At 49.0% G+C, this 21812-nt stretch overlaps 1 protein-coding gene across 1 annotated transcript; it reads right to left on the bottom strand.

Annotated features, from left to right (window-relative positions):
* Positions 1-1279: 1279 nt before the first annotated feature.
* LOC147652105 (maestro heat-like repeat-containing protein family member 7) lies at positions 1280-7044 on the bottom strand. Its single transcript, XM_086897848.1, has 16 exons — positions 6894-7044; positions 6507-6648; positions 6143-6207; positions 5762-6025; positions 5371-5519; positions 4980-5127; positions 4588-4775; positions 4368-4505; positions 3980-4094; positions 3670-3807; positions 3261-3437; positions 2972-3127; positions 2719-2820; positions 2208-2310; positions 1980-2040; positions 1280-1668 (listed from the first exon to the last, which is right to left on the bottom strand). Exons 2-15 carry the CDS (start codon positions 6622-6624, stop codon positions 1982-1984), a joined length of 1920 nt encoding a protein of 639 aa, XP_086753974.1. The 5' UTR covers positions 6625-6648; positions 6894-7044; the 3' UTR covers positions 1280-1668; positions 1980-1981.
* Positions 7045-21812: the final 14768 nt, after the last annotated feature.

Genomic DNA, 21812 nt, shown 5'->3' with positions numbered 1-21812 from the left:
TTTCTGCTGCTGGACTGCTGATGTGTTTTCTGAGAAGGAGATGAAGTTTGAGTGTTTTTTCGGGAAGCAGGCTTTGAGATGTAGAATCGTGGTGATATGGTTTTTTTTTTTTAGTCTGTGTAGTTTTTTTTGGGAAACCAACATTGAGATGTATGTTCCTGGAGAATCACATCAGGTCGGTATCAGGCGTTAATCACCGGGTTGTTAGAGCGCTTATTTTGCTTTGGTGGACCCAGCTCTCCTCAGTGTTATCTTAATTGCTAGGTCATTCTCTTGCAAATTCCTGGTTTTCCAGCAGCTGCTTTTGCAATCTTAAGTTGCTTGTGGTTTTTATTTTACATAAAACATGCTTTTATACTTGATTTTATATGTGTACAATAAAACACGAATTATACCAACATATATTACACAGCCATACGCTCCACTGCCCAAACCCTGTCCCTGTTCTCTTACCCACACTCAAACATGCGTCCATTTTTCACTCACACCTGCTCAAAACACCATTGATTTTTGTGCTCTGGGCATCCCATCCTCATTGCCAAGAACATCATGGGTTCTGGAAGATGCCCGTGCACAAAATTGCAAAGCAAGTCTTACCTTATTAGTTGCTGTTGCAAATAAATACCTACCAACCCCTGGATTGGTGCAAAGCCACTAAGCAGCGGCAGGAGATGGAGCATGGTGCTCCAATGGGAGGGGCAGACAGGCCATGCACCTTCAGGGCATGCCCTGCATCAAAAGGCGTGCATTTTGTCCTTCTTGCCTCTCCACTGCAGAACCAAGCCTCCTATCTTCTCCCCTGGAGTGGAATTTTCCCAGTTACCATGTCATCTCACCCTTGGCCAGTACATGAGGTAAGGTCACCATGCCAATAAAAGCCTCATTGTTACTGTTCCAGGTTAACTTCCCATCAATTGATAAATCCATTGTTCCTCTAAAGGATCAAATTCCCAGCAGTTAACCCATAAGGTTTCCTTCAAAGTCTGTTCTTCGCCATCCTGTTGACGTGCACAACAGAGGACCAAATACGGCCAGAGCCTTAGACACAACTTTGGTCCCTGACACACAGAGGCTCCTTGTCCCACTACTGGCCTTCAGTAACACCTTGAACTCCACAATGCTGTGGAACAGAGCCTTCAGCACAGGGACCTTTCCAGCCTGATCCTCGCTCCTTCCTCTGCATCTCTGCACAAAACACGGTGCAGGAGAGAACGGCAGGAGGGGCCTGTGCGTCACAGTGCTCCGGATTTGTGACCCTTCAACTCCAGACAGATGCAGGTTAAGCGAAAAAGGCAAACTGTTTATTAATGTAAGGTGAAGCAAAGGGATGAGCTGGAAAGGGAAAGAAGGGAATGGGCATGGACTGAGGGCTGCAGGTAAGGAGCTGTCAAAAGGGAGGAAGAACAGAGGGAAAAAAGGGGATGGGCACAGTCTGAGGGCTGGAGGGGGCTATCTACAGGCTGGGAGAGAGCTGAAGCCCCATGAGAATCCCACAGGCTCAGCTGTGCCAGTTGTCAGCTGTGCCTGGATCTCCAGTGGCACTGGGAGGTGGTGTCCTCTTCAGTGTGTCCTGCAGCTGTTCTTGGGACACTTGTTCACTGGCAAACTGAGCTTGACTGTTAAGGTTGCTGTGGGATGGAGTGGTGTCTGTCCTTGGGGCTTGAATGGCTGGAACAGAGAGGACGAGAGCCACGGTCAGGGCATGCATCTGCAGGGATCCTAGGAGACATTCCTGCCAAGGACATTCCACCTGGCTCTTGCAATGGCCACAGGAGAGGACCAGACAACAGGATCAGCCAGAAGGTGCTGGCCACAACTCCCACCCATGTCCCTGAAATCTCTCTGTTCTCCGCCCACACCGCCCTCACCCAGACAGGGAATGAAGCACTCTGCAGCTGGGCCAGGGATTGCAGCTCCCGTCCCAGGCATTGCAACTGCCCCCTGCCAGCCCCCAGTGCCAGCCCGCTGCTCTCACTCACCCTCACTGAGGGTCTGCAGCTCTTCCTTGTGAGCCCTTGTGCATGAACTTCCTGACCGTCCCTGGGAACATAGAGCCTGTCAGGGCCGTGGTGGCACAGCTCCCTGCCAGCGGTAGACGGGGCTCCAGGGCGCCGGGCCCGGGTGCCGCTGCCGGGACAGCAGCAGCCGGGGCCGGGGCCGAGCTGTGGTGGGGCAGAGTGGGGAGGGAGCCCGGGCTCGTGGCTCACCGATGAACCTGACGGCTGCCTCTCGTAGGGGCTCCTGCGGGCTATCCAGATATGGCAATGCCCGGTGCAGGTACTCTGCCGCTCGGCTCTCGTCCTGTGCCAGCTGCAGAGAGCGGCAGGAGGGAAGGGTCGGTGCGGGCTCTGCCCCTCGGCCGGGCGCTGCCTGCGGCCAGCCCCGGCCTCCCGTGCCTGCCCAGCCCTGAGGCACCGGGCAGCAGCCGCTGGCGCCGGGCTCTGGAGGGGGCAGAGGGCCGGCTGCTGCCCGGGGAGCCGCGGTGCCGGCCCGCCCTGCAGCCCCAGTGGCTCGGGCTCGGGGCTCCATCGGCAGCCGGCTCGGGGCCAAAGGAGCCTGGAGAAGAACCCGTGTGGCCCAGGGAAGGGAGCGGTGTGTGGGGTGCAGGCTGGAGCCCTTGGGTGCAGCACTGGGCCGCAGCTGCCAGCTCCACACACTGAGCACTAGGGACAGGGAGCTTCTCTAAGCTGAGGCTGGGGCTTCCAGGCCATTCTTTACCACACATTCAGTGATCTTCGACAGATTCTCTGTTTTCAGCACCCTCTGGAGATCTGTGTTGTTCAAGAATGTGGCAGCACAGTGCAGCGTTTCCCAAGAGGCCTGGAGAGATGCAGAGATGGCATCACAGCCCAGGGTGCAGGAGCTGCATCCCTGTGCCAAGGCCTGGAGGAGGCCGCAGCCTGGGAGGCAGCAGGGCAGGAGGCAGCCAAGCCCCCTCCCACAGATCCATCAGCATCACACAAAACCTCACATTTGCCACGCGCCAGTTCTCATCATGGCAGTGCAAAATGAGCGGGAGCAGGCTCTGGTTCACGAGTCTCTCCAGGGGCTTTTTTCCCTCATCCACTACCAGGTCCATCACCTTGCAGAAGAGGTGAATGGAGAGCACCTGCACGTGGCTTTTGTCCTGGAGGAAGGAAGGAGGAAAAGATCTCAGTGCCAACTTCACCAGCCCACCTGGGCAAAGACCAGAAAATTCACAGGGCAAAAGATTGTGTGGGCAGTAGCCAGTTGCCTGTGGCCAGGGCACAAAACCTTACATGGTCAAAAAGCAGCAGAAGTGGCTCAGCTATCTTGGGAGCTGCAGTCCTTGATAACAGAAGATTTTTTTTCTGGAGCATATTCGTGAATACAGACAGGGACATGCTGACCACTTCTTCGTCTGTATCACTCAGCAGCTGCAGGAAGCTTTGACACAGGCTGTGTATAGGTCTGGCCTGTGTGGAACACAAGGCTGTGCTGGGAAGCCCTGAACGGCTGCAGCGCCAAGACCGCCCTGGCACTGCAACCCCACCTTGCTGTTGCTGGGCCCAGAGGCCAAAGGTCTGTCCCAAAGCACTCAGGCAGGTGAGGCAGGAGAGCTGGGAGCAGCTGCCTCAGCTCCTGAAGCCCAGCCAGCCCAAGGAGCTGCTTTGCCCAGCACAGCTTCAGCTGCTGCCCCATTCTCACCATCGAGGGTTCCTTGCTGAGCACCACGAGGCCTCTGAGCGCCAGGCGACGCCTCTGCCTGCACTCGCTCTGCAGGTGCCTTGACGCGATCTCCAGGACACTGTCACCACATTCACGCAAGTCCAGGCAATCCAGGACCTGAAAGGCACCGGGCAGTGACAGGGGACCCGGCCGGCAGGAGCCTGGAACTGCACAGGGCTGGGCCCAGGCAGCAGCACAGGGCGCGGGCACCGTCCCAGGCAGCTGTGGCTATGCAAGGGGACAGGGCTGGCAGGCAGCTCAGCGAGGCAGTGCTGGCCATGGGGCTCACCTCCACAAGGAATGCCAGGGTGGACAGATCCCAACGTGCCTCCTCCCTGATGAGCCTCCGGAGAAATTGGTATGCGACATGGCAACACAAGGGCATCAAGCCACGGCGCATCACCCTGGAAGGGGGAAAATGGCACCAAGACTTGAAGTGGGGGGGCCAAACCTCTCCCAGGGATGACTCATGGAGATCTGGTCTTTTCCCAGCATCCCTGGAGGGACCGTGGGCGCTTTGGGAGAGGCTCCTTCTGGGCACCCTCCTCTCAGCCTTTTCCAGTCTGCTCAGCCATCCCTCAATGGCGAAGCCCTTTGGCCATGACCACAGGGACTGTGGTGGGGAGCCCTGGGCACAGGGCACACATTTCAGAGGCAGTGGCGAGAAGGGGTCTCACCTGGCCAACAGACCCACGGCATAGTGCTGGGTGTCAGCACGGAGCAGCGTTTCCCAGCCACACTTGCGCTCCATGGCCATCAGCTCACTGTCATACTGCAGACAGCAGAGCAGCGCCTTCATGGCCTGCACTGCAAACCTGTGTGCAGAGCAAAGGCCAGGTCACATTGGGTGTATTGGTGTCAGCCACAAGGGCATGGGAAGGAGAGGAGGACTGGCACCTGTTGGGTTTTCTGGGAAGGTGGTGTTGCTCCTGGCATTCTCTCCAGAAGTTATCAACTTCTGCTGGCATCAGCTGTGTGGTGGTGAAAACGTGCAACAGCAGAGCCGTAAACAGAGATGGGCAAACATGCATTATCACCTCATGGCTCTGGGGCACTTGCATAATCACCCAGAGCACCAGAGTTGCCTGCAAAGAAGCGCACCAAGACAGCGCTCAGTGCCGAGGTGTCCATGGGGCAAAGCCCAAGGGGAGATGCAGGGGAACAGCGGGCCCAGTGTCCCCTGAGCCTGCCCCTAGCCCAGGTTTCAGCCCAGCCTGAGGCAAAGAAAGCATGGAGAGCTGCTGGAGAAGCAACCTAGGGGACAGTCAAGGCCAGTTCCAGAAACTCACAGCCAGAGCAAAAACGTCCTTATTGTCCCCATCAGAGGTGCAGATGCTGCAAAGTGGCCAGTTCTCCATCACACGGAGCAGTGTTGGCAGCACCTTCTCCAACACTGGTCCTGATGAGGCTATGGTTTTCCACATCACTGCAGCAGCTCTGTGGGATCAGAGCTGTGTGTCAGGGGTGTCTCAGTCACAGTGCCATGCCCTGTGTAGGTGTGGGGTCCCAGGTGACAGAGCCCCGGTGCCCTGAGGGGCAGGGAGGGAGCACTGGCAGCAGCCTCAGGAAACAGAGGGGACATCTCTTCCTGTTGGGCAGACCCCATTGGACAGGCTGTGCAGGGCAATGGGCCCTAAAGGCTGGGGAGCCCTGAGCTCTCAAGGCACGTGGGCCCCATACCTGTCACACGATGGGGCACAGCGCAGGAGGGTCAGCACCACATCCATAGGGTGTTGTTCAGCCAGCTTCACAATGTTAGTGGGCAGTGTGGCATCCACCGTAACATAGCACATGAGACTCTGGTGAATGTTCCTCACAGTAGCTGGCACCTGGAATAGGAATGGGGAAGACTTGGAGTGCTGTCCAAGGCAGCAACTTCCCCAGCTTCCCCCAAGAAGTGCTTCCCTTCCCACCACACTGGGCTGGCCTCAAATGCTGAGGGGGCCCTGTGGATGTGGCTTGAAGGGGCACATGATTGTGGGAGACCTCCAGTTCTGGCGCCTGGCTGGCTACCTGCTGGTCAGAAGAAACATTCCCTTCCAAAAAAATCCATATTAGGTGCATGACTCACTGTGGGAGGGGGCATAGTGTCAGTATTCGTGATGCCCTGAGTCTCTCCGGTGTTTGGAATGGCCATGTCCTCGGTCAGCGCCACGTCAGCCTCTGCCCTGTTGTCACTCACGGCAGCATCGGAGTTTTCTGAGGGCTCAGCTGAATCTGGGCTGACATCAGGCTCTGCCTGGAGCTCGGTCAGCCCAGAGTCAGGCTCAGCTGTGCCCTCAGTTCCTATGGGGCTGATCTTTCGATGCCGAATTGTCAGGAATTTCCGGAACCTCTGTGTACGGAGAACAAAGGACAGGGAAGAGAGGCATGTTCCATGGAGTGCTCCAAGCGTGGTGCTGGGCTCAGCAGTGACAGCAGGCCCAGCCCAGGTGGGGATGGCTGCAGGTACCTTCAGCGTTCTGCTGAAGCGGCCACGGGTGGGCTCCTGCTCTTGTCTTCGGTCCATGGCTGCATCTGGCAAAGAGCAGCCAGAGCTGAGGGGCTGCGGGAGAAGCCGGAGAACACAGCCCAGCCCTGCACTCCCCAGGCAGGGACAGCCCTGGGGTGGCTCACGGGATGGAGCACGGCCACTGCTGGGGGGGCAGCCTTGGCCCCTCTTCCGTCCTGTCCTTGGCCATGTCCACAGGGGATGGGATGGGATGGGATGGGATGGGATGGGATGGGATGGGATGGGATGGGATGGGATGGGATGGGATGGGGCAGGGCCCAGCTGGCTGCAGCCATCAGCCCTGTGGCCCAGCTCTGCCACTCACCATCCTGCAGAGGCTGGAACTGCTCTGGCTCTTCCGGGTGTTGTGCTGGGGCAGCTCCAGCGTCTGTGTTTCTTTTCCAGCTGAACACCTTGAACAGGTTGAGGAATCTGCCCGCCATGATCCAATGTGGCCTTGAGGGCACCTTCGAAAGAGATGACATGGGAAATCTCTGGGTCAACAAATTGTGTACTTGTGCCTTGAAGGCACCTGCGACAGAGAAGCCTCAGGAAGGCTACAGGACAGCAAGCCCTGCCGTCTGATTTCGAGGGCTCCTGCCAAAATGACTGGAGACTCCTAGTAAATTATTCTGGTGACCAAATACCACAAACTGGCATGGATGGCACAAGCCACAGGGATTGGAGATGACTTGGGAAAGCTCTGGCTCACCAAGTCCCACAGTCTGGCCACGACGTCAGCTGCACGAATAACTCCTCACTAAAGCTCCGGGTCAGACACAGACGAGTGTGCTGTGTGGGGACTCCTCACAGCACAGCTCTGGTGCGTCCTGTCCCGTCGCATGCACTGAGTACTCTGGTGTGGTCTTGTCACCGCCAGCTCTTGTCCATTCCACCGTTCCATTCCACAGTTACCAGGCTGCACCGTGTCACTAACGGCCCTTGCACACACTGCCACCTTCCTGGTTCCGCCCCCATCCCCCCCAAAGTGGCCCAGGTTGGAAGGAATCTCTTGCCCAAAGTGTCTAAGACAGCCTGACAGGATCTTTAGGAACGCCTCAAACCAGCAGGAAACGCTGCCCTGCTCTGCAGGCTCAGGGCAGCAGGAGGAGCCCCCAGGGCTGCCAATGCAGCCGCAGCAGGAAGGGCACGGGGCCTTGCACAGAATCTGTACAGGGGCCTGGCAGCACTGAAATCAGCAGGTGTGGCAGAGTCCCTGCTGAGGCAGACCTGCCGCCACCCCAGCCGAGCCCTGGCAGTGCTGGTGCCCTTCTCCTGCCCCAGAGACCTGTGCCCCTGGGGGGCTTCTGTGCCAGAGGGCAGGCAAAGCCCATGTGCATTGGGAGCTGGGCTCCTTCCTGCAGGGGTCTTGGCAGGAGCTCCTGGAGCAACTGTTGGCAACTCCTGCTATCTTTCAGAAGCTCTTACTCCTTGCTGGAATTATTTTCTCATTTAAATCATTTTCTGCAGCACAAAATCACCTTTGCAGCAAAGGAAGAGAAGCATCTGGCATTTAAGAATCCTCAATTCAGGAAAGCTTTACTTCCCTTTGCTCAATTCAAGTAGCTCCATAAAGTTCCAAACTTCCCAAATTAATTGGTATGGCCTGACAATTTGAAAGATTTGCAAGTTTGCTTCCCATCTCAAAGCAGCGAGTCCTTTGCCTTAATGTCATCTTTTGAGAGCCAGTTTACAAATCATAACACTACACAGAGGCAAAAAGTGGCCATTCTTTGGTTTTCAAAGGGTTTTCTAGGAAGGGATGGCAATACCTTAATTCTCTTAAGGATGACAAGCTCTCAAGGAATGAGTGTTACAAAAGCAGTCCAAACAATTGAGTAGATTGCAAAAGGCTAATCCTCCCCCTGGAACAGATATCTAAGTGGCCAGTACAGTACAGCTCACCCCTCTTCTTTTTTGCATGAGAACCAGGACCAGTAACAGGAAAAGTCACAGATATTCCCTATCTCCATCATAACCAAAGCTGTGCCAAACCATGGATGATGCCATGAAACTGACTCAAATTCCAGCCTAGACCTCTCACTTCCAGACAGCTCCTTCCCCAACACACCCACCAACACCAACGTCCCCAAAACATGCTCACAGAACTCCTCAACACCCCACCAGGACCCCCAGCTGTTCCCATCCCTCCACAGAGCTTTCCCACCCTCCAGCAGACCCCCTGGTTCCCTGTACATGCCATGGCATGGCACTCAGCAGGACCTGCTCCAAACCCTTCCACGGTAGCAAGCTCAGGCTGCCAGGCCAATGGTTCCTGGATCATCCTTCCCACTGACCCTTCCTGTGCACATCTCTTACATTTACACATTTGAGCTCAGCTTGGACTTCTCCCCTTAAGCAGGATTGCTGGGAAAGGAGGGAGAGCAGCCTGGCAAGCTCTTTCTCCAGCTCCCTCTTTACTCTTGGAGCAGGTAGAACATTGCACAGGAAAGCAACTGGTGCCACAAGGAGTGGGCAGCATCAGGCAGCTCTGCAAGTCTGCTATATCCTGAGGGAACACCGCTGGGCTTGACCTTTGGCTACCTGCACAAACTTCAAGTCGGCCGCCTTACTTTCCAGGACAGCCCCGTGCTGGCCAGCATCCTGACGTGGGTGCAGGACTGCTGCAAGGCGCTGCTGGGACCCAGCAGGACAGGACTGGCCATCTTGTTTACATGTTGAAAATGAGTGAGATCGTATTTAGCTAGAAATTTAGTGATACCTGAATTTGATCATGAGCTGTGCCATTATAAGCTAAGAAATTTTTCTTGGATTCTGTATTTTAGCTGTTTTGTAGCATTTCTTTTTGTCTGAATACAGCAAAGTAGAGGCCCTTCTTTTGGTTTGGATTCTTTAGGGATTTTTTTCCCATCTGAAAGGAAGACTTTGTGAAGGGAGTGGTTGTCCGGGGCACAAATACAGGTCATGAAGAAACAAAAGACATGGCCGGGACCGCTTACATCCCACCCTGAGGAGATCAGATGTCTATGAGTCAGTCCTGGGAGAGGTTTGCCCCTGCTGGATCAGGGTGTTGGCTCCTTTTATTTCCTGTCAGGGAAATGTGCCGTGCATCCATATGCTTGTGTTCCAGGATTGCATTTTACCTGCTGGGGCTGCTCAGCAGAGAGTTGCCATACAGGGATTTCCCTGTCATGGCATTTCCAGTCCTTGTGGAGGTGAGCCTGATGGCCAGCACTACCTCGCTGAGCTGGCTCCCAGCTCTCTGCTTTCTCATAGCCGCAGCTGCCTGGGACTGAGCCCGTGCCCTGTGCTTCTGCCTGGGCCCAGCCCTGCGCATTTCCAGGCTCCTGACGGCCGGGTCCCCGGTCACTACCCTGTGCCTTTCAGGTCCTGGATTGCCTGGATTTGAGGGAATGTGATGACAGAATCCTGGAGATCATATCAAAGAACCTTGCAGAGAAAGTGCGCAGAGATGTGTCACCAGGTTCACAGGGCCTCCCTCCTGCTCAAGGATGATCCCTCGAGAATCAGGCAGCAGCTGAAGCCATGTGGACAGCATGCGGGTGGGGAACGCAGTCACTTGGGCTTTGGGTGCTGAGGCAGCTGCTCCAAACTCTCCTGCCTCCTGGCTCAGCTGCCCGAGTGCTTTAGGAGAGGCCTTTGGCCTCTGGGCCCTGCAGCAGCAGGGTGAGGTTTCACAGACTTGTGTTTCGCACAGGCCGAAAGAATGTGGAGCCTGACTGAAAGCCTGCTGGAGCTCCTGCGAGAAAATGATAGTGATGTGGTCAGGATAACCATCATTCTACTCAGCTATTTGTTCCTGGATAATGGCACCTCGATACACAGGCCCATCACCCTACAGCTGGCTGAGGTACTCCTGCCATTCCATAACAACTTAAGAATCTTTGCCCCAGCCATGGCCACTGGGTGCTGCCCAGACATTTGGTGCCCCATGGAATATTCAGGCATGATCCCAGGTGGGCCTGAAGCAGCCAATGTTGAGGTCTTTGTTCCTTCCATTCATACAGGATGATTGACAGGTTCAGCTGTCCTTCATGTTTTCTTCCAGAAGATGATGCATTTATTAATGAGAGAGAAAAGGCCCTGAAGACACACGCACCAGAGCCTGCTCCCACTCTCCCTCCACTGCCATGACCAGAACCAACGTGTGGCAGAGGGGAGAACCCCTGGGCTGCTGGTATCCGCCTGGGAGGGAGCTCAGCTGCCTCCTGCTCCCTTGTCGGCTGCAGCCTCCTCCAGGCCTTGGTACAGAGACACGGGTCCTGTGCCCTGGACTGGGTTGCCGTCTCTGGGTCTCTATTGCTGTCCAGGGCTCGCAGGGAAACACTGCATTGTTCAGCCAGATTCCTGAGGAAGAGGGATCTCGAACAGATTGTCATGGAGTTACTTTACCTTTAAGGGAGTTGGAGTTGCTGGGAAGTGCTTGGAGTCTTTTCTCCTGACCAATTATCGGTCATTGCTGAGAATTGACAGCAGTTTAGGCCATAAGTGGGATCAACTTGTGAACCCTACCTTAAAGTGTAAAAGCAGAGCTCTCTGGGCTCTCTTTGTTTCCTGGCTGTGGAAGGTGGCGGAGCTCTAGGCCTCTCGTCCCTGCCCAGGCCATGCAGCCGGGCGGGGATGGAGTTGGGCCTGCCCCGTCTCCCGGCCGGGAGATGGGGGGGCCTGGGGAAGGTTTTCCCCGGGCCGGGCCGAGCCGATCTCTGGCTCGGCTGCAGGTTTTGCTGTAACTATATTCACTAGAAACTGCCGAGTGAAGAAAGAGAGAGGCCCTGGACTTGCAGAGGGCTGGAGCAGTGACCACACTCTCCAGAGCAGCTATGAGGAACCTTCCATCGCAGACGGCTCCAGCTCCTGTTCGGCAGAGATCACCGAATTATCTACAAAAGCCTGGGCAAGATTTTAACTCTTTCATTACCCAGATGAGACTTGCGGATTAATCTTTTTATCCAGAGAGAAAAAAAGAGAGTGATCAACATGAAAAGAGACTTTATAAGCTACCAGTGACAGGAAAGAAAAGAAGCTTCAGGAAAGGTAGAGAATTAAGAAGATGCTTTAATTAAGCTGAAATATCTTTCTGTTAAAACTATGGAGATGGACAATGAAGTCCTGAAAAGAACTCCTTTAATTCATGATACAAGATCTAGAGATGAATAGTGTCCAAAGTGTAAATTTGAGTAAAAAGTAGAGTAATTATGGTATAGTGAAGTGCTGGGAGATTTGAAGCCTTGAGAGGCAATGAGAAAACTGTTTTCTGGTGAAGCTCACAGAAACAGATGAAGAAGACTTTTTTGCCTTTGAATAACTTATCCTTAAAAATGCTATCTCTAGACTCATGGCCCATACACACTTCAGAGTGATGTGAAAATAGGAGGAGTGAACTCTAATAATAGCAGCTCTGAGCAGCTAACATTAGGGCAATAGAAAACTATAACAACAATAGTTTTCTTGTGAGAAACTCCATAAATTAACAGGAAGAAACTTCTGTTTCTCTATAAAGACTGGTGAAAAGACTGTAGCAAGAATGGGGACTGTTTTAACCATCAAAGTTCCAGAGTTTTTGTCTCTGTTGTCATGTGAATAAGGAAATAGTGGGTAGATAGGGGATGGAAAGGTTTTTCTGGAAGTTTATTCTGGTGTTCTTATTATTGTAGTTTGTCGATAAACTTTCTTTGTTTTTTTCCCGTTTAAGTTGTATGCCTGTTTTGCTCTTGTTCTAATCCATATCTCACAGCAAGAAGTAAGTAATTTTCTTAGTTATTAGTTTAAAACCACGACACAGATCCTGCAGGTGTATCACGCATGAAGGTTCAAAGAATGCCTACGAAGGAGAGCCTGGAAGTCCCAGCCTCAACCTAGAGAAGTCCCCTGGACCCGGTGCTCAGTGTGTGGAGCTGGCAGCTGTGGCCCCTGCCCAGTGCTGCACGCAGGGGCTCCAGCCTGCGCCCCACACACCGCTCCCTTCCCTGGGCCGCACGGCTTCTTCTCCAGGCTCCTGTGGCCCCGAGCCGGCTGCTGATGGAGCCCCGAGCCACTGGGGCTGCGGGGCGGGCCGGCACCGCGGCTCCCCGGGCAGCAGCCGGCCCTCTGCCCCCTCCAGAGCCCGGCGCCAGCGGCTGCTGCCCGGTGCCTCAGGGCTGGGCGGGCACGGGAGGCCCGGGCTGGCCGCAGGCAGCGCCCGGCCAAGGGGCAGAGCCCGCGCCAACCCTTCCCTTCTGCCGCTCTCTGCAGCTGGCACAGGACGAGAGCCGAGCGGCAGAGTACCTGCACCAGGCCCTGCCGTACCTGCAGAACCCACAGGAGTCCCTGCGAGCAGCGGCCATCAGGTTCATCGGTGAGCCACGAGCCCGGGCTCCCTCCCCGCCCCGCCGCAGCTCGGACCCGGCCCTGGCTGCTGCTGTCCCGGCAGCGGCACCCGGGCCCGGCGCCCTGGAGCCCCAGCTGCCCTCGGGGCTGCTGCTGCCGGCCTCTGGCAGCCGTGCCCTTGGGCTGAGTCAGGATGCGGCAAGGGCTGGGGCTGAGCCCTGCCGGGGCGGGAGGGCTTGTGGCCCCAGGGCTGGCAGCGCCGCTAGCAGGGAGCTGTGCCGCCGGGGCCCTGACAGGCTCTGCATTCTCAGAGATGGTCGAGGTGCCCATGAGGGGGCAGAAGAAAGATCTTCAGGCCTTCAGTAAGGGTGAGTGAGGGCTGTCCGCGGGGCCTGGCGGGGGGAGCTGCAATCTCTGCCCCTGCAATGGAGGGCTTCGCTACCTGTGTGGACAAGGGGTGGTGTGGGCAGAGCCCACGGAGATTTCAGGGACGCGGGGCTGTGGTTTGGGGGGGTGCGGATTTTTGACCAGGACCTTGCTGCTGATCCCGTTGGCCCCTTCCCTCTTGTGACCCTGGCAAGAGCCAGCTGGGATGGCCCTGGCAGGACTTTCTCCTAGGATTCCCACAGATCCGGGCTCTGACTGTGGCTGTGTTCCCCTCTCTTCCAGCCTTTTGAGCCCTAAGGAGGAATGACAGCCCTTCCCAAACAAACAGTAGTTCAGCTGATATTCAGTGAAAGAGCTGCAGAAGTACGCTCATCTGCCGGCTCAGAAGAACCAGTGTTCATTGAAGGCCTCCAGGTACCATGGAAGATGAGAATACCTTGATACCAGAAGAGACCAGCTGGAGCTCCAGGCACAGCTAATGATTGGCACAGCTAAGCCTGTGGGAAGGTCGTGTGGCTTCAGCCCTCTCCCTGCCTGTAGATAGTTCCCTCCTTGCAGCCCTCAGACACTGCCCATATCCTCTTTCTCCCCTCCCTTTTGACAGCTCCCTCCCTGCAGCCCTCAGACTGTGCCACCCCCTTTTTTGCCTCTCAGCTCATCGCTTTCCTTTGCCTTCCATCAAGAAACAGTTTTTCACTTAAGCTGCCTGTCTGTGGAGCTGAAGGGTCACAAATCCTGAGCCCTGTGACACACAGGCCCCTCCCGCCTTTGTCTCCTGCGTTGTGTTTTGTGCAGAGGCGCAGAGGAACGAGCGCAGATCAGGCTGGAAAGGTCCCTGTGCTGAAGGTCCAGTTCCACAGCATTGTGGAGTTAAAGGTCTTGCTGAGCACCCTGAGCCCTGGATTTTGGAAGAGCCAAGCTGAGTATGCCCTGAAGCTGGCTGTGAGGGATTCTGTGGCAAGCATCCACAGAGGGCAAAGGAGCTTAGAATGCCTGAGGCTTTCAAGAATAGCTTCCTGAAAGCACAACAATGCTCCATCCCTGCTCAGGATCAGGAAGAGGGCAGAACCAGAAAGCATCTGGGCTTAACAGGCAGCTGTGGGTGTGCCTAAGAGCAAATGAAGCAGCAGCACAGTGGCCGAGACTGGGACACACAGCCGTGCCGGGGTCCGGAGCGCTGTCAGGCAGTGCCGGGATCCCGGGTTTGGTTCTGGGCCCCACAACTGAGGAATCGCAGCCCCTGCCTCAGAGCCTGTCAGAAAGCCAAGCAAGTGAGACCAGAGGGAGGGCATCCTTCCAGTCTCTCTTGGGAGCTCCTGCTCCTTCTTCCTCCGCCTGTGTTTGGGCTCTGCTGTTACAAACGGAGACAAGTTTAGACAAGTTCTGCTTTTGTCTCAGCTTTGTGGCAGCAGCTCATTTTGAGGCAGCCTGCACCCCAAATGTCTCTCATGCACAAGTTCTTAAGAATGGCTGATTAGGTTTATTACAAAATTAGTTCTTTATAGAATTGACAAAGGATTAACAGACATAAGACTTTAAATAGACTACTTAGTACATAGGTGTATTTGTTTTGGTTTGGTAGGTAAATTTGGGAGAAAACTTCTAATGGGCCCCCCCCCGGGAAGTAAATTCACGTGGCTTCTTTTTCTCACTTTTTAACTGGTTCAGGAAGAGATTTTTTTGAGAGAAGTGGCAAGAAATTGTTTATTTAATAGGCACAGTACTATTCAGTACAAGAATGAACAATATTAGATTATAAAACTTTATTGTTTTAAAGAGATGATAAAATTTAGAGGTTTGTGGGTTTTTTGTGGGCGTTTGCTCTGTTTTTAATTTCTTTGGCGTTGGAAAATGTTGTTGCTGAGGTTGGGCTCTCGGTGGTTTACAGGTGCAAGCTCTTGGTGCTCTTCTGAGTTTTCAGTTCAGAGCAGGTTTGATCTGTTTAAGGAAAAGGGAAAGAAAACCGTTCAGGAAGAGTTTACTGTTCTGGCTAGTTGGAAAAGTCAAGGCGATCTGTTTCTTGTTGTTTGTTTGTGTTGTAGTTAAAACTTCTTTTCAGGATGCGGGGGAGTAAGTACAGTTTCTGATAACAGACTCGGTGTTTTTTTTACTTACTTTTACTTTTAGATGAAATTTTAAGATTACAAAACTTGTGTCTGGGTTAGATGGACGAATGGGGATGCAATTTAACATGATAATTAACTTAGGACATTCTACTTTTTATCTCTATATCGTCAACTTACTGTTAAAACTAATATTTTAACTGCACACATATACATAGATAAAAACTTTTCTTCTGTTTTACTCAAAAAATGCAAGTAATAGATTTATCATGTTCTTGTTACATCTTACACTAAGTTATTGAATTTAGGCTTTACGCTGGAGAGCTGTAGGATTTTTCACTTTCTTATTTTACTCACTTAAAACACTATTTTTTATTTGCTCATACTTTTAACACACATTTCTTTTTATTTCATGTTTGCGTGGTTTAATGTACAGATAATGGTAGTAGTTTTTTACTTAATGATTAGGTCTTTTTGAGGTATACATCGTGTTGTTTTATTTTTCTGCATTATTTACTATGTATAATTTGGTCTTGTTATGGGTTGTAGTATGAGGCACAGGGTAGGTTTTTAACTCTTTTGTGGTGGTTTTTACTATTGTGAGCATGTAGCGCTTGCCTTGGCGGGTTTGGGGTAGTGTGATGTAGTCAATTTGTTAGGTTTTTTCATACTTGTATTTGGATTATTGCTTATTGTACTAGAGGGGTTTTAATTGCTTGGCTTGTTTGATTGTAGCACACATCTTACAGTCATGAAGAACTTGAGAAATGTTGTTTATGGTTAAATTTACATTTTGGTCTTGTGCTCACTTATAGGTGGCATTTTTACTTTGATGATTTGGGGTATTATGAGCTTTTTGGGCTAGGAATAACTTTTTATGTCTTTAATTTAAATTTATTTTTGACACTTGTATTTTTGCAGCTTGATTTACTTTCTTATTATTTTGGTGGTTTTTGTTAGTTTTATTTTTGGGGATATGGGCATTTATGTGGCAGATTTTTATTGGTAGTTTTTTTATTTTGGTAGTAATATTTTTTTACTTTTTAGCAGCTCAAATTGGTTTTCTTTTACGCTGCTAATTAGCTTTTTTTTACTTTTTTAACTATCTTCACAGAGCATTGGCTACTATTTATGAATTTGGGTAGAGGTAGAGCTTTGGTTACTTTTTTCTTTCAGCAATATTTAAACCTAGTTGACCAGCTTTGAGTTTTGCAAGTTGACTTGATTTCCTTTTTGTTTTAGTGGTTTTTGTGATTTTTCATGTGGGGTTTTATACAGTTGCTTTTTACTTTTGGTTTATTTTTATGATGTGATAGGAATTATCAGTGAAAAGAGCATAGCATGGTTTTTTTGTTGGTAGCTGGTTATATGGTGGAGTTTTTTCAGCTTTTGTTATTTTTTTTTGTTCTTTATCTGTGGGACTAAAATTTTCATTTTTAGGCTAGTTTGTAATTATTTTTAAAATTTCAGGGTGATTCAGTTTATTAATATGGGCATGTTGTGTGATAAGAGCAATCTACTTGCTTCATGTGGTATTGCTTGTATGATGGGTGGAGGAAACTTTTTTTGAACATTTATTTTAGTATTGGTAGTTGGGGTGTTAGGAGGAATTGTGCTTTAGTGCTAATTACTTTTGAGGCAGCTTGGACTTTTTTCTAGGTTGCTAAGATTTTATATTTTGTTGGGGTGTAATTGGCTTCAGATCTTTTGTAACTTTGACTTTAAAATCTTAATGGTCGGTTTTGAGTTTTACTAGACAGTTTTTGTAAAAGGCTTCAGGACAGACTGTGGTTCTTGGTTGTAGAGTAGAGTACATTTTTTACATTTGGTCTTGTTTTGATTGGGCTAAGGGTTACTGCATGAGCGATTTCTTGTTTGATTTGAACAAAGGTTTGTTGTTGCTCAGGGCTCTTGTGGAAATTATTTTTTTTCTGGGTGATTAGGTAAAGAGGGTTCACAATTTGACTGTATTCAGGAATATGTATTTTCTAAAACTTTATGGCACTTAAGAAAGCTTGTGTTTCTTTTTTATTAGTTGGTGGAGACATGGTTGTGGATTTGTTGATGACATTAGTAGGAATTTGATGCTGTTTATTTTGTTATTTTATTCTCAAGAATTGAATTTCACGAGTTGGTCTTTTAACTTTGTTGTTTTTTGATGCTAAAATCAGCTTCTAGGAGGATTTGGATTATTTTTTCTCCTTTTTTAAACACTTTTGCTGCTGTGTTTTCTCACACAATGATGTCATCTATGTACTGTAGATGTTCTGGAGCTTTATTGTTTTCTATGACAGCTTGGATCAGTTCATGGTAAATGGTGGGCTTGTGTTTCTACTTTTGGGGCAGTCAGTTTTAGTTGTACTGCACTCTTCTCTACGTGAAGCCAAATGGAGGCTTGCATATTGCTGCCAGGGGAATGGAGAAAAATGCATTGGTAATATCAATAGTGGTGTACTACTTTGCTGCTTTGGACTTTAGCTCATATTGGAGCTCCAGCATGTCTGGCACAGCAGTTCTCAGCTATGGAGTCACTTTATTTAATGTAAGATACTTCACAGTCAATTTTTATTTTTTTTAGATTTACGTACAGGTCAAATGGGACTGTTGAAGGGTGAGTGGGTTTTGCTGACTATTCTTTGGCTTTTTAGTTTTCAGATCATTTTATGGATGGGGATTACAGCATTTCAAGTTGTTTTATATTGTCAGCAGTGTACTGTCGAGGTGGTAACTGGTACTTGTTGTTTTTTCACTTTTAGAAGTCTTACTGTAGATGGATTAGGTAAGGTGTTCAGTTGTTGGACACTTTCTGTTTCTGCAGTTGTTATTTCAGATGCTCACTTGAGTCTTTTTGGATTTTTGAAATACTCATTTTGGAGGTAGTTTATTCTTAAAATGCATGGGGCCTCCGGGCCTGTCACAATAGGGTGTTTCTTCCACTCACTTCTAGTTAGGTTCACATCTGTTTCTACGAAGGTAAAATCTTGCGATCTCTGTGTCACACCAGCAATAGAAACAGATTTTGCCCCCACAGGTTTTGATGGGATCAATGTGCACTGTGCACTAGTATTAACTAAAGCTTCGTATTTTTGTGGTTCTGATGTGCCAGGCCAACGAATCTACACAGTCTAAAAACCACAATTTTTCTTAGCTTCTACTTGGCTAGAGGCAGGCAGGGCTCCTCTAGGCTTGGTTATCTTTCTTTCTTTGGGTATATGTTTTGGAGGTTCTTTTAAGGGGATTGGACATGTTATTATCATTATACTTTGCAGTTTGGTTACGGGTAACTGAGCTGCTTTTTTTTTTGTGGAACTTCTTTTGTGACTTTTCCTTTAATTCACACACTTGTTGTGTCAGAGCTGCAGTAGATTTCTCATTTTATCTCTATGTTTTTTCTGCAATTACGCAGGAAGAACTACAGTTCAGTTCGTGGGGTATACTTTCTCTCTCGATTTGGGGAACGTTTGTGTTGAGTACCAGGACTTTTGATCTGTACTGCTGAAATTTAGAGAAGGTCTTCTTTAATTTCATCTCTAAGTTTTTTGTGATTCTCTTCTATCTTATCTTTTAATTTCTGCAGACGTGTTTCTATAGTTGTGATTTTTGTATGTGTGGGGCTATGCACGGCATCTGCGTATGCTCGGAGTTTTTTTGCTATATCTAGCACGCTCTTCTTCTTTTCATCTCGCTTTATCATTATTAAAGCAGATGCATATTTTTGTGGCTTAAGTCGTACTAATTTTCACTACACCATGGATGTACATGGCACTGAATCTGGATTTTTAGTTGGTATGTCATTTGAAAAGATAATTTCTGCTACTGCCATTTCTTTCAGGTGTTGGATTTCTTGTTCGATGTTTTTTTACTGTGTTTGCTGCATGTAGAGATCATCTACACACAGATATCTTTGGGCTACACTTTCCAGGACCCGTGCCCAGAGATTGTGAGGGTTAGCTCCCCTCATCATTCTCTGGTCGATAACTGGATCGTGTGACAGGGATCTCAGATGCTTCACTTCAGTACCATCCAGAACTGTAGCCTCACCTGCTACAGACGGACTAACCAACTAATTATAGATTCATCAGGTCGTCAAGTGTAGTCCTTCCTTAGGGCACGAAGGTTTTTCAGAGAAAAGGACTCAATATTAGCTTTTGATTTTGTGCTAGTTGCTTTGACTCTTGATTTTATGTCAGGGGGTGCTGAGGGTCTTTTTCTTGCATTATCATCATCATCATCTATTGGTTGATCGGTTTTGTCTGTGCACTTTCTACTTTTTGTGTTAGTAGTAACAGCTGTTGGTTGAGGTTTGTTGTTTGGTTTAGCTATCAGCTTTGTAACTGGGAGGTTGGCTGCAGCTTGAGTAACTGGGATAACTTGATTTATTTCTTTGTTCTTTTTGTCTTGTTTGCCGCTTTACAGTATTTAGCAATGTACGATAAGCATATGCTAGGGCTTAGTTTACTATAATGATTTTTTTTTCTTTGGAATCATCATGACACTTTTCTTTTAGGTATTTTTCTACTTCAGCTGGATTCTGAATTTGTTCATGTGGAAAGTCTTAAACTATAGGGTTAGAAAATTGCTTCAGAATTTGGCTTATATCTTCTTATTTTTCACACCACTCAGGATTTCTCATGCTTGGTTCAGGGGTTTTATCAGTCCTTCCAGAAATTTCAGCTCTCATTCTAGAGAGGTTGAAGACTGTATAGAGGAAACTTGTCAGATTAAATGCTAGAAAGATGGTCTCTTTAACATTCAGGGGAAACTGAACACTCTCTAATAGTGATGTAAGAGATTCAGAGGAGAAGAAGGAAAGGGAAGGTTGAAAAGCTTCATTTCTTGCTCTTCTTCTAACAAACTGGGTGCATAACCATACTTCTGAATCTTTTATACTTGGAACAGATTTTAGCACTTGAATCAACTTTTTAGAAATTATAATCACTAGGCTCAGCTATTTTAATTTGTGTTCCTCTATTGTAAAAGCTATGTGTTAGAGATAATACTGGGGCTAGTTTTGGATAAGAAAATAAACTAAAGGATAATAAAGGTATTAAAACTTCAAAAAAGCCTAGTGACTAGAAACACATGAAGGTTTGCACTTTAGAAGACCTTATTAATTGAAACAGCATGGTTGGATGGCTAGGGATTGTTTTATCTTGTCTCAATACAAAGTAATTGTCACTTCAGTACAATTAGTACAGGGTTTTTTCACTCTCTCATGCCCCACATTGGGCGCCAATGAATGTATTTCTTTTGGTTTAGGGCAAATTTGGGAGAAAACCTCCAATGGGCCCCACCCCAGGGAAGCAAACTCACATGGCTTCTTTCTCTCACCTCCCAACCGGTTCGGGAAGAGATTTTTTTGAGAGAAGTGATAAAAACCTGTTTATTTAACAGGCACAGCACTACCCAGCACAAGAATGAACAATATCAGATTACAAAACTCTCGCCACTCATCAGAGGGTTTCTTTCTTGTGGGTGTTCGCTCTGTTTTCAATCTCTCTGGCGCTGGAAAATGCCGCTGCCCAGGCTGGGCTCTCGGTAGCCTATGGGTGCAAGCTCCCGGTGCTCCCCTGACTCCCCAGTTCAGAGCAGGTTCAAGGAAAAAGGAAAGAAAACAGTCCAGGAAGACCTCACTGCTCTGGCTAGTTGGAAAAGTCAAGGTGATCTGTGTCTTGCTGTTTGTCTGTGTTGTAATCAAAACTTCTTCTCAGGATGTGGGGGGAGCAAGTACAGTTTCTGATAAAAGACTCGGTGCTTCTTTTCCATTCACTTTCACTCTTAGATGAAATTTTAAGAATACAAAACTTGTGTCTGGGTTAGGTGGACAAATGGGGATACAATTTAACATCATAATCAACCCAGGACAATAGGACAAAACAAAATGAGCCACTGCTAGATAAAAAATAGAGTGGATAATAAAAGGTACCTACATTACAGTTAGTGAGGAAAAAGTATAGATCAGGAATTAATGTGACTTCCATCTAATTGATGATGGAGTACACATAAAGTTCTGTCCCACAATTTCCTTTAAAGTATCTACGTAGATGCATCCGAACTTCAAGACATCCTACACGTTTGCAGTGTGTGTAGAAGATTCTGCCTCTGTGAAAGTTTGTGTAGCTTCTATAGTTTGTAAAGTGACGTGTCTGTCAGTCAGAAATTCCAGCTTATCTTCCCATGTCTTGTTCTCAAGGCAAGTTGTTCCTTACCAGCAGAGATGTTTATTGTATCCCATCTCTCTGGTGTCAGCAATAACTCTTTTAGTGGATTCCATCCGGCCTGGGTTAACTCACCTGTTCACGTGAGGGGCAGAATGTGGGGAATTACTGCACCTATTGATAGAACTGATAAGCTCTTCTGTGGTAGGGGGGAAGTCCTGCCAGATTCCACCCCTGGACTGAAGGCCTTGGCTTTACCTCATGATGTGGCAGCACAGGTACCTCTTGTCTCTGTGTTATAAAGGCATCCACCTTCATCTACGCATACACCATCATCGAGTAGTTGGATACACATTGATCTCCTCAGCTTCACTATTTCATTAAAAGATGGTAAACACTTTATTGGTATTGCTAAGAAGCACTTGCTGTGTCTTCAGTTTATGTCTTTTATATATTAGATTATGTAGCATATACATATTTTGATTTAGTTATTCATATGTTTATATTTATATATATATAAAAAGATTAGTAATAAACCAAGAGATTACAAAATACAGCATAAATTCAGAGTGTTCATGGTAGTTGGAGACAATCCAGTAAGTGACTTAACTTGTTTTGTTACCAGTCCATGTAAGTCAGGATGTTCCCCACACCTTGAGTTCTAAAATCATAGGAGGATGACATGCAGATCAGGAACAAAGATGAGTTTGTGGATGTAGTTTCTCTGTTGTAAGG

This window comes from Cyanistes caeruleus, chromosome 7, assembly GCF_971803275.1.
Source record: "Cyanistes caeruleus chromosome 7, bCyaCae1.hap1.1, whole genome shotgun sequence".
NCBI lineage: Eukaryota > Metazoa > Chordata > Aves > Passeriformes > Paridae > Cyanistes > Cyanistes caeruleus.
Note: the sequence above shows the minus strand (reverse complement) of the source record. Positions and strands in the feature narration are given on the sequence as shown.